Source organism: Apteryx rowi, unplaced genomic scaffold, assembly GCF_003343035.1.
Source record: "Apteryx rowi isolate R43461 unplaced genomic scaffold, aptRow1 scaffold_1021, whole genome shotgun sequence".
Lineage (NCBI taxonomy): Eukaryota > Metazoa > Chordata > Aves > Apterygiformes > Apterygidae > Apteryx > Apteryx rowi.
Window position 1 is genome coordinate 36,259 of NW_020447222.1, and position 12,318 is coordinate 48,576.

The window sequence follows — 12,318 nt, forward strand, 5'->3', positions numbered from 1 at the left end:
GCCAGGAACAATTTAATGGCATCAACGGTTGAGCTCCAGTGCTCTGCCCTGGGTCCGAGCCCTGTTTAACATTTTAGTGTAGACTTAGAACATTTTAGTCTAGACTTAGCCAGAGAGTCCTGTCAGTCCTAAAATTGTGTAGAATTTTACTCACTAGTGCAGTGTCCTTGGATCATGGGGCATTTGAAATTAATGGTGACACGGGAGAGTGAAGAGTTTGCTGAGTTGGGTGAAACTCTGAAACAACTGTCATTGAAGTGTATTTTTTTCAGTGGTCACAGATGACTCTGCAATTCAAATCTATTAGGCCCAGTTCTTCTTGTTCTATATCCAGAATTTGAGGTCTTCAGACATATGACCATCTGTAATATTGGCTATTAAAAATATCTTGTGCAAAAATCAAATTTAGTCAAGATTTGAAAGGACGGCATAATTTTCCTTCTTATGTGCCCAATCATTTTGGTGATATGTTTTTCCCATCTTATGTTTTCAAAAAATAGCTAGCAAGATTTGGCTTTCAGAATATGTTTTTCTGCAATCCTTTGTGAAAGCTGGTAAGCCCTTTTGGGTCAAGTCACAAAAACTAATTGAATCTGACTTTCATTAGCTGGGATTAGCAGAATAGAAGAATCATGCCTAAGAATCAAGAAAATGAATTATGACTTAATAATTTAATCTTCATATTTCTCTCACTGCCTTTTCTGACAAGAATGCAGTTAGGAAAACTAAACTGCCAATATGACAGGTCCCCAAATATTGCTTTTAGGCTAACACTACATTAAAACTTGGTGTACTAATAGGTAATATCTATGCACAAGAGGGCAGACAGTAGTTAAATGTTGATTGCTTTGCCCTGAATAACCTCCTTAATAGGGGGGTGAATTACTTTGTTGTTGTTCTCTGGGGAGTACTGGAAGATCAAATTTAATAGGTTTTTTTCCACTTCCACGTCAAGCTTAGCATACTATTGACTATGAGCTAATCCTGAAGGCTAATGCTGGGCATAATGAGATGAGAACTGATCAGGCAGCAAGGAACCACCCAAGCTAGTAGGATTTTAACTCTGATAAGAATTAAAAACATACAGCTCTTGCACAAAGGGTTTGTTTCACTCAGAACTGCATGATGGGTTGTTTGTGGGAGCCATCTTCTGGGGCATTTCTGGGTAGTTTACTAAAACGGCAAAGCATTTATTATATAAAAGCTTGAAGCCAAAGAAGACATCAGAAATTGAATTGATAGATATGAGAGCAGGCTGAGGGTAACAAAAGCCCTGGGCCTCTGATCAATGATTTTACCCAGAAATAAAATAATAATAAAGTTTATGAAAAGAGTGAAGTTTCAGTAGAGTAGGACAACCCAGCTTCCTTCTCACGGTATTTCTAAAGATCTCAAGTTCTAGTTACTTTTTCAGTATTTGTTTTTAATAAAGTGGAAATAATGACTATTTATGTTTTCAGAATCTGTGTTTGTTGTTTAAATAGTAATTTAACTGTTTGTGCATATGTGTTGACAGAAATCTGTTTGTTTAGTCTTATCCCTAGCTGTGAAAATATTTGTTTCTTTTCTTTCACATACATGTTCATGCAAAAATAGAGATGCACAAGGGTGTAGTGAAAATTTGGAGCATTGCCAGAAGTCAAGCTTACATATATATATATATATATATATACATGCACATGCAGAAGACATTGAAATAAATGGACTAGAAAGCAAAAGCAAGCAAAAAGTTAGAATTACTATGAAGATAGGATGCAGCAGGAATTAAAGGTAACTAGGTATGGCTCTTAAACTGAAAGAATAATTTGCTTTCATGTTCAGTAAGGGTGATAATATTGGACATAGGAGAGGAGAAAAGGCATCTTATGGGAATTGGGATATGAAAGAAGAAAGTATTGGTGTTGTGATAGACAGCAAAATTCATGTGGTTAAGTCAGGGTGCTGAATAATCTTTATCCCTATCTGTTAATGAACTAAATGTGAAAGTAAGGTCCAATAGCGAAAATTTATAATAAAGCTTTCATATGGGAAAACAGATACTATAGGATGGATGGTTGGCAAGGGGAGCACTAATAGAGAAATGGATGAAAAATGGGCTAAAAGAGTTATCCAATATGTTAGGCCTTTTAGTCTCGACTCTTTAGTGCAAAGTTGCATGACATTATTTAGAAAGATTCATTAAAGAAAATAATTATGAAAGGCTTGAAGATAAATAAAAGTTGGGTTGAAATAGAACATGGGTAGATTGTGTCAATCCAAAGTTGTCTTTTGATACAATACCTGGTCTTCTAGTTCCACGTAGTTCCAGCTCAGGACTAGAAGCAAAAGTACTTGTTTTACCAAAGTTTTTCATTTTCAGGGATATTCCAGATAAAAGAGTTTGCCTGATTTTTAAATGGAAACTGAACAATGGTCATCAATACCAAGAGGCTGGTCTTCATAACCCCAGAACTCATTTCTGAAATGGTTTAGATTACATTTATCCATTGCTCTGTTGTACCTGCAAACTCCTTTTTGCTGTAATTTCTCTGATTAAACATATAGCTTGATATACTCCTTCTATTCCATAAAACTTGTAGTATACACCATTAAGGCTAAGTAGTGCAGCTGTGACAACCATAAGATTTTCATTTCCTTTCTTATGATTTTAAGCGAATAGGCTTACTGTTGCAATAACAAAAAGATTGTTTCTTTTTTTATTTGAGCCACATTTAATTTCCTTACTCTTTCCTTATACTATACTTCCCCCCTGAGACTTTATCATTCTAGCTGTTGTTCCCCACCCCGACGTTATCTCCATTTTCTGTGCCACTCCTTAGCCACTTCCCAAGAAAACAAGGCTTCTTAATTTTGCTGTTTTTCTTTTTCCCCTCCTCATCTCCCTGACAATTTTATGAATCAGCTGACCAGTTTCATCCATATTTGATAGAAAGGCAAAAGTTTCAAAAATCCTTAAGTTGCTATATGTTTTCTGCAAACCTGTGCCTGACTACAGGAAAAAAATGCTCACATTTTCTAATAAGAAAAGGGAGGTATTATCATTTATTTGCAGCTGTTGGTTTGCCCATGATACACGTGGTTCCAGACTACCCTCAACCTATGACACATTTTGTGTAATGGGCAGGCTAGAAGTATGCAGAGGACATGGAGGTTCTGGCAGTATTGTGGGTGCAGAGGGGACGGTTTGGGTTCTTGTCACAGAGCCCTGCTGGAACCAGAGAAAGGATCGGAAGCTCATATAGGCTGTGTATAAGATGAGGGAGGTCCTGAGGATGAGAGTTTTTGTGGTGGATAGTTATAGTGGGTGTAGGACACTGGTTTATAAAAGCATTAGTTCTGTTGCTCACCAAACTTCTATTGCCTGTACCCACAATTATTCAAAGAACTCAAAAGGTAGCCTAAGCAGTAGAGAACAATGAATGATTTTGTATTTCTTATGCCACAAGTTTCATGCTTTCCTTGGTTTTATTTGAGGATAGAATTCACTGCCAAAAAGAAAGAAAAAGCTATGTGGTTTCTTCATAGTGTAAAATACTCACTATATTCTGTATTGCAGAAGGTAAAAAATCTCTCTCTGCTTCTTTCTGAAGTGGTGCTTGCCTTAAAAAAATGACTGAAAGTAAACTCAACAAACATTTTCTGAAATCTTTTTTCTTAAACAAAGTTTAAGAAACCCACTTGAGCATGTGTATTCTGAGTTCTCTTCTGCGCTTAATCTGCAGAGGTGGAAACAGACCCAATTAAAGAATTTCAGCAGAATAATTTTCCATAGGAGGATGCATTTTCATCCGAATGTGTCACAAAACCATGTCCCAATTTATCTCAACTAAAATACCTATCTATATCAGCTTGAGGCCCTCTGGGAAAACAACATTGAAGATAACATTAGAGAATTACGGGCGCGCTGGATTAACACTTGCTAATCACAGGTAGCTAATAGAGTTCAAAATTTAGAAGATTTTCTGTCAGTCAGTTCTCATGTGTTTCTGGTTGTTCAAAGAGCTCTGTTTGGCTCTTGAGCCTCTCCCAGGCACTATATGTTCAAATCTTACTCTTGACAGCCACTGGAGAATTATCTGTGGGCATGTTGCTCCAATCTGTTTCTGACAAGATAGATTTCTATTTTAAGAAAATATATTCTGAAAGACAGCTCAGGTACTGGAACTATTTCTAGAAAGAAAATAGACTTCATGTAAGAGTGATTAGAAGGAGAGGCAGCAGAGTGGCAGGGCATGTGTAGAAGGGGTTTCAGGTAAGAACAAAAGGAAGGAAGATTATGGGAAGGGGAACAGATGGGGTGGAGTAGAGGTAACTCTAAGATATCAGGGCTATGTCCTGGAGAGAAATTCCTTCCCCTTTCTTAAGGGACTATCTTAGATTGTCTCGTATACGGATCTATGTCCCATAGCCTGAAAGATTAGACTTTCAGGCATGTTGTGGTGTTTCTCTAAGAACAGGAAGCTGGATGGTCACATTCTAAACCTTACGTTTCTACTTATTTTTTTGATTTTCAAAGGTTTGAGTTTTGGTGAACTTTACATTCTGGAATCCATGAAATTTTACCACCAGAGATTCCAGTTAGTTGGGGGGGGGGGGGTTGTTGTTGTTGGGTTTTTGTTTTTTTTTCTGGTCAGTAGATTGTTTCTTACCTAAATTCCAGAAGGTTTTTAAAATACTTACAGGTTTTTCTGGCTATTTCAAATCTTCCTTACAGCTTAATTGTTTCTGGTCTTGTTTTTTTTTTAATGTTATTTGTGATTTTGGTAGTTTCCTACTCTTTAACTATTCTGGCTATGCTCTAGCCCACTCCGAGAAACAGGAGTGCATATATACTGGTTCTCTTTAACTTTCCTCACACCACCTGCCTCCTCTGTCAAGCTCTTTCTTCAAACATTTGCTCCCTTTGGCACTTCTCACCTTTCCTTGATGCTTCTTCACTTTTTCTAGTCCTTTAATAACATAATTAAAAAGGCATTTTATTTCTTTCTCTTCAGTAACTACTATTTTTATATTCTCAGAAGGGATCCTTTATTTTCCGCTTTTCCTCATTTATCAACTATGTCAAATAACATTAAAATATTCAATGGTTTTTGTTGTTGCTATGATAATGCAGACCGACTGAGCTGAAACCAGTGGCACATACAGGGCAATTAGAACTCAGATTTGAGCCCAGTGAGCTGATTTGGGGGTTAATTAGAATTTCAGGAGTTATAATAAGGTCATGTTGACACATGCCATAGTCAGTGACATGCAGAGCATGGACATAACATCAAATGCTGTGCTGAATGCCTTACTACTGTTCTGGCTTGAGTCAAGAACGTTTCCTCTTTATTTAAGTGCATTGTCCATGAGTTGTGAATTGGATATTGGAAAAGAAAAGTGATATTGGTATTTACTGTTTTCAGGCCATTGCCTATGCCACGAAATATTTACTTAACTTTCCCTTACTTAAGACTCTTTTGGTGGAGTCACAAAATACAGACAACCAAATTCTGCCCTTAAAGTTTAGGTTCCTGCTGATATCAAAGGGAGCTTGAACATGAGCATCTGAGACTTTTCCTCTTGATAAAGTCATATCTGATGATCAGTGAACAAAATTAAGGCTCCATGAGGCTGCCACATTTTCCCTTGCATTCCAATAAAAGTATTGATTTCATCCTGAAAGTACTACAAACATTTGATTAAAAACACTAGAATACAACAAGTTTCAAGAAAAATAACTCTTTAAAAATAACTCTTTTAGTAATGAAGCACATGCATCTTACAGAGAGTGTAAATGTATCAAGAACAGAATTTTAGTCATTTATATATATATAAAAAAGTGCATGTATATAAAGCTGTAAGTAGTATGAATAATGAGATTGAAATGATTGAATAATAATTTTATTTTCATAGTATTCCCACTGCAATGTCAAATGCAGCTAAACAAGGATCTTCTGACTGAACAGTGATTCTTCAAAAAAAATCCAATACTTAAAAAAGGAAATATCACATGGCATTATATTAGTTTATTTGAAATTTTTTGAGAAAATAGGAATCCTTTGTAGTCTAGTTTTTCAGGCTCCTAGAACGCCGAAGCATCCGTTGTTCTATGGCAGTTCTGCTCTATGGCATGAAGATATTCTCCATGCAATGGAGCTGCAAGTGCGAAGTCCAAAACAGGGCTTCCAGGTTCTTTGTCACCGTGGTCATAAAAGCCATCAGTAATTTTTTCTGGGCACTCTTGGACTTTGCAGGCTGACTTGAAGGAAACTGGAAAGAGTGGAAACCTTAACTTTATCCAGCCCCCTCAGTGTTCAGTGCCTCTCGGCTCTGTGGAGGACTCCCTGGACTTTGCAGATTCCTTGAGCGTAGAGGCAGCCAGATGTTCTTTTGATACTAATAGAATAATTGGAATGAAATACTATATGTAAAATTGTTTCAGTTCTCTGGAGCATGATATTTTCAAAATTATTTTGTAAGAAAAGTCTTCATTCCAACTGGGCATAAAATAAATTCACTGGAGGAAGGAGGTGGCCCTAAGTTCTATGGGGTTTGGGGGTGAGGGGTGCTTTTTTACAAGAAACACGTGGGAAGAAGGATAGAGAGGCTTGGAAAGTCCCCTTGCCTTCCGTCCACCACAACTCTATACCTACAGGCACCAAGCTTGAGTTCACAATTATTTCAATCTGTAGAAATCTACAAAAAGGATATCAGGTAAATTGTGTGGTTTTTTTTTCTTTGTTTTTATATTTGAAAAAAAATTTAATACACTTATAGCATAGATTCCTATGCTAACTGAAAAAAACATTCAGGGTATGATGGCAAGATCATGATATATAAAATTTAAATACTTAGAAATATGTCTTGATGCTCAGGTGTCAAGATGCAGGTGAAATGGGTACCTGCTTGTGCATTCTCTAGTTGGCAGCATATTTTTTAATTTCCTTTTTGAATACAAATTGCATGTTGTTAGAGGTAAAAAGACTGTAAAAGCCTGGAAAGATCAAGTAATCCAGATGTCATATTGGTCATTCTACTAAGCAGTGTGGGCTGAATCCACTGCCTAAAAAGACATGAAGCAAACAGAAGTTTCTCCTGTGCAAATGTGAAAAATTTATTTCCTTCTATTTTAGGAAATATCTTCTGCTAGCCAACAGAGCAAAACTAACATAGATAAATTATATCCCATGTGAGTATGAGGGATATATAAGAAATAAATCTAAAATATTTCTTAAAACCCAAAATGAAAGCTTTTGTTTCATTTTTTAAATTATTTTTCTCTCATTCAATCTAGGTCAGCTTTTAAATAGAAAATGCTATTTTGAAATGAAAAATAAATGTTTCTGCATTTCTGATGAGAAATATCTTAATAACTTCAAAGCAAAATATTCAAATCATTTTGAAAGGTTTCCTTTCTATAACTCAAAATAAATTCAACTCAAATTCATATAACATTGATTCTCTGAAATTCATGTTTTTTGACAAATCAACCGTTGATAATTAAAAAGAAAAAAAGCCCTTCTCTGCTCTGGAGAGATCTTCTGTCTGCATCATGTATGGAAAATAGATGAATTATATTGCTTAAAAAAACTTGTTTTAAAAGCTTCTTTATCTTTCCTACAGTGTGGTTATTTCAGACTAATAATAGCACTAGTTGCCATCTCCATCATGGCTCTTTGTTGTTTGGGGAAGAATTATATTATGTGAGTAGGATTCACTCATAGAAGTAAATACTACAGGCCATCAGTAAATCTGAAAGGAAAGCAAATTCTTGGTATGCTATTCTAATAACGCACTTTTCTTTGGAGCAATGAGTATTACAATATGGAGGGTTACAATAAGTTTATAGTAGAGATTAAAGCTTTCAAAATATGACTAAGGAAAAAATTATAAAGCAAGCTGTGTATCAGAAATAATTTATCTCAAAACAGTGAGGAAATACTCTCCCTGTGTATATAGGCTTTTGCATTTCCAGTAGTCTGCTGCAGATTGCACAGCTGCAAAGTCACTTTTCAGATGTAGTTCATCAGAAGTATAAGAAAAAAAGTATATTAGTAATTGTGAAACAGATATAGGCATGCACCTTTACTAATAGATGGCTAGTGTTTTAAAAACTGCTTTTCAGATCATCAACCATTCATTGACATTTCTAACACATTATTTGTATGATTTCTGAAACTGCTAAAAATATCTATTTGCTGTCTGAAAATGCTGAAATTCTTCTCCAAAGTGTAGAGATATCTGATATTAACAACTCCGTTTCAAATTCAGAAATGATTTGATCAAGCATCTCCATTTTAAATAAACTGGCAGTCATTTAAGTTAATAAAGTTCATGAAAAACAATGATGGAACTGGAGAAAACAACTCTGAGCTACACACTGGCATATGTTGGGGAAAATCATTTTATTATTGTATAACAAAATTATCGTTTCTTGAAAGATGTCCTCCAGATGAATGGGTTTTGTCCTGCTGGAAAATTTCAGTCAGGTCTGAGAATGATTCTGATATTACAAAACCAGAAATTTTGCATCTTTTCTAATGTCATCAATTCAATGTAATGAATGTAACTGCGGGCACTTTTGTCTTCATAGTTAAGAACTTGCAGCTGAAACCAGTGGGAAAAGTAAATATTCTGGGAAATTAATTTAAAAATCACAAAATTACGTAGCAGAAAAATATGGAATAGAAGTATCCCAATAATTTAACAATCATACAATTCAGTTTCCTTTGAAATTCATGGTAAAACCTAATTAAGGCAATACAGTGCTTTTGAAAACCTAATGTCTAAACTTTATATAACAACTGAAAGAACAGTAGCTAAATGTCTGGTATTTTTATATGACTTCCTTTTTTTCATCAGAGTGCTAAACTACTCTAGTGTTACTGAAATAGGATTTTTGCAGGTCTAACTTGTGTTTGTTGATAAGATTGCAGGAGTCTGACCTAAATTCCTATGGCAATTACTTGCTAGCCTTCCCCCCTACATACACCCCGTTAAGAAAGTTCAAACTCATGCTTAAAAAAGTGACATGCCACAATACAGATGTTTGTTACCTGATATATAATTTGTATATAATGGAATGTTTCATGATTTATGGCAAATTGAGACTGATACACAAATCAGATATATAGTGCTTCTTATCTATATCACAGTTACTCGGTATTATTTAATCTAATTTTAATCTAATCTAATCTTATGCAGCACTCTGTAGTGCTTTTCATTGCAAATAAAAATTAGGTTTCTCTTTTAATTTTGGGTTTTTTTGTTTTTTGTTTTTTGACTTTTCCAGTGTAGATACATGTTCTCTAAAAGGTTTTGGAAAGTCTTTTTCTGCTGCTTTATAGAAATTGGTAGTTCACAGACCACCTCCTTGAAAACACTGATGATGACTGATGATTGAATAATTCATGATACCTAGATTCTTCACTGGTGCAAATAACCACAAAATCTTCTATTAACTTCTCCATATGCAGAGTGTGAAAAAATGAAAGAAAATGGCTTAGTATATACAAAAGCAAAAATTTTTCTACTGCTTCTATGTATAGTAATATAATTATCAAAAATCATGAATGAAAGCAGCTGGTAAAGAAATCTCTAGTAATATCTTTTAAAAAAAATCAAATAAGAACTTTTGATTTTTACTTCCATTTATTTGTACCTTGTCCCTTTTTGGCCATTATGCTTGTGATAATCTTAATTAGTATTCAACCAGTTCTGCTGTTTTATTTTTTCATAAAACAGAACTAATCAACATACAGAAAGTTAAACGTGTCTTCAATAAAGTGTTTTTGCTTTCTTTAATAATCAGTATGTGCACATTTTGCATTTGTTCTTTTTTATAGGCACCTACAAATAATGATGTACTCTATCTGGACATGTTTTTTTAACGGTCTGGTTTTGTGCTGCGAAATAATTGCTTTTCTTTTTTTCCCCCCATTGAGTGTCAGTGACCATGTAACAATCAGAAATATTTCATGGACACTATCTCAGTGACTTGCTTTGCATGCAAATGTGGCATTTTGGTTTCAAATTGATAATATATTACTATTCTGTACACCTCTTCTGAAAAAAATTCAATAGTTGAAATACACTGAAATTCTGTTGTTCCATTGATTTATTGATCTTTCATTTGGCTCTTCTATAGCAAATACTTTGTCAAACTATTCATTCCTTTATACGTCTAATAGTTCATTATAGTTTTGGATGGATGTAACTCTAATAATCAAAATGTAATTTGTTAAAGAGGGAAATACACTGTTTTCTCCCAGCAATTCATTCTAGCCATCTAGCCATCATTAATATATTTCATCTTACAAACAGCCTTTGTTCAAGTAAAGTGGAACTGTTCTATCTTTGTATTACTGAGGAAATGAGATATAAATAGATTAAGAGATTTGTCTCACTCTTAACAGGACTGTGCAATAAGTCTATGGCTGAACCCAACTAGAATCCAAATTTTTGGCTTCCAGTTCAGTAGTCTTCATCTGATCATCTTTATTATTCAGTGTGTCAACACCACTTCTACAAAATCCTTGCACTGGTACTTCCATTTCAAGAGAAATCTGTAGCACACTGATAGATAGTAGAAAGTATCACAGTTCTGCATTACAGTTGATCAAGAATCATGACCACAGAGTACAGAGAAAAAGGGAAAGAATAACAATAGTTGCACTGAGGAGAGATAGCGAGAATGTTACTATTATAACAGGGTTAAAGAAGATAATGTGTATTTTGCAGAAGAAAAAATGACATGAAAAAAACAAAATAATAGAGACATAATCATCTTTCTTTTTCCCTCTTCTTCCCACATGACACTGCTACATCTCCCCAAAGCACAAATAATCCTACAAAGGCAAAGTCATTCTAAGTCATTCAGTTTTAAAACTCATTCACTATTTAAAACTTTTAAAAAGTGTTTTGTTTTGTTTTTATTTAAATGAATATTTGTCATTCGTCACTAAACAAATTTTAGTTATTAACCTGTCAGTACAGTAGCACTCACAGAGACATGTGGAATCTTAAGTATCAATATTTTAGTATTAGTAAAGTCAAGCAAATCAGGTACCATATTCAGGAAAGCACCACTAAGCAAACAAACTTATATCAGTACATGCTTAAATGCTGTCTAGGATAGGACAATCCAATAGGAATGGATTTAAACATATACTGAAGTTCTTTTTCTTTTCTTGGCCATAGAGAATACTGAAAGAATCACACATTTAGCAATTCATTTTTACTTTATCTTTCAAAATAAATATGTATCTACATATATTGTGTTTTTTAGAGTGGGGTGGGTTTTTGGTCATATGGATCAGTACATTTTTTTCTCAGTGGCTGTTTTTGTCTTTCAGACTTGAATCTCCTACTAGATCTTTGATGATGGAAGCACCCAGGGGAGTGCAAGTCAATGCAGCTGCAGGAGACTTAAAGGCTACCTGTAGGAAAGAACTGCACTTACAATCCACAGAAGGGGAGGTAAGTTCAGATGGTAGAGAAATGTTCTACGGCTCTGCCCAGCAAAATGCAAACAACATAAGGATATTTTACTAAAGAGAGAGGTAAACATCATGAGAAGTGTTCTGCATTTGCCTACATTAAAATGATTCTTGTTTAACTTGCTCAGTCATGATTATTTATTTGCTTTCAGCAAATATTTGAGTCACTCAATTTTATTCACACTGAAAAAAGTGTCTGTTATATTTAAATAGATAAAGATGAGGATGATTTTTAATATAACAGTCAAAGAAAATGTTACCCCATCCTTCAGCATATCTATGGGACAGAGACAACTAAGTGATACTGGTACAAAGTTAATCGTGTTTAATAATAATTAGGATTTTGCGTACAATACAGTTACTTTGGATGAATCTGACAAACTAAAAGAGAACTTGCTAGTTTACTTGCACTTCCTAGGTTACAAGCACTTCTGAAAAACTACTTATTTAATGTAAATGTCTAACTGGGAATAGAAATCTTTGGAAATTTTTTGACCTTTGTGTTTGCATTTTCTACCAAGCATTCCCAAATGTTTTACAAACTACTCCAACAAACAAAACCAGCATTTGCATCTGTGATGGTAATGTCCTCCAAGGCACACGCTTTGCATCACAATGTAGACAGGAACATTTTTGGCCATTATGCTGAATCAAAGGCCTACTTCAATAAAAGTTTTCCATAACTCCAAGTGTCTGTCCTGCATATTTAAAGCACAATATTTTCCTAATTCACAGCCTCAAATACTTATTTTCACCACACGTCCCAGCTTATTTCTGAGTTTCTCCAAGTAACAGCTCTTATCATAATCCCTCATCTTTACTTAGCACCTCTCTAAAG

General features: G+C 34.7%; 1 protein-coding gene across 1 annotated transcript in view; it reads left to right on the forward strand.

The window, feature by feature from the left end:
- Positions 1–12,318, forward strand: part of LOC112965847 (zeta-sarcoglycan-like) — a gene marked incomplete at its 5' end in the record, with an annotated part of 52,433 nt that overhangs the window by 30,530 nt on the left and 9,585 nt on the right. The window contains one exon of the mRNA XM_026065260.1: positions 11,337–11,460. Within this exon, the coding sequence (XP_025921045.1) occupies positions 11,337–11,460 (124 nt within the window). The remainder of the gene's footprint in view (positions 1–11,336; positions 11,461–12,318) is intronic.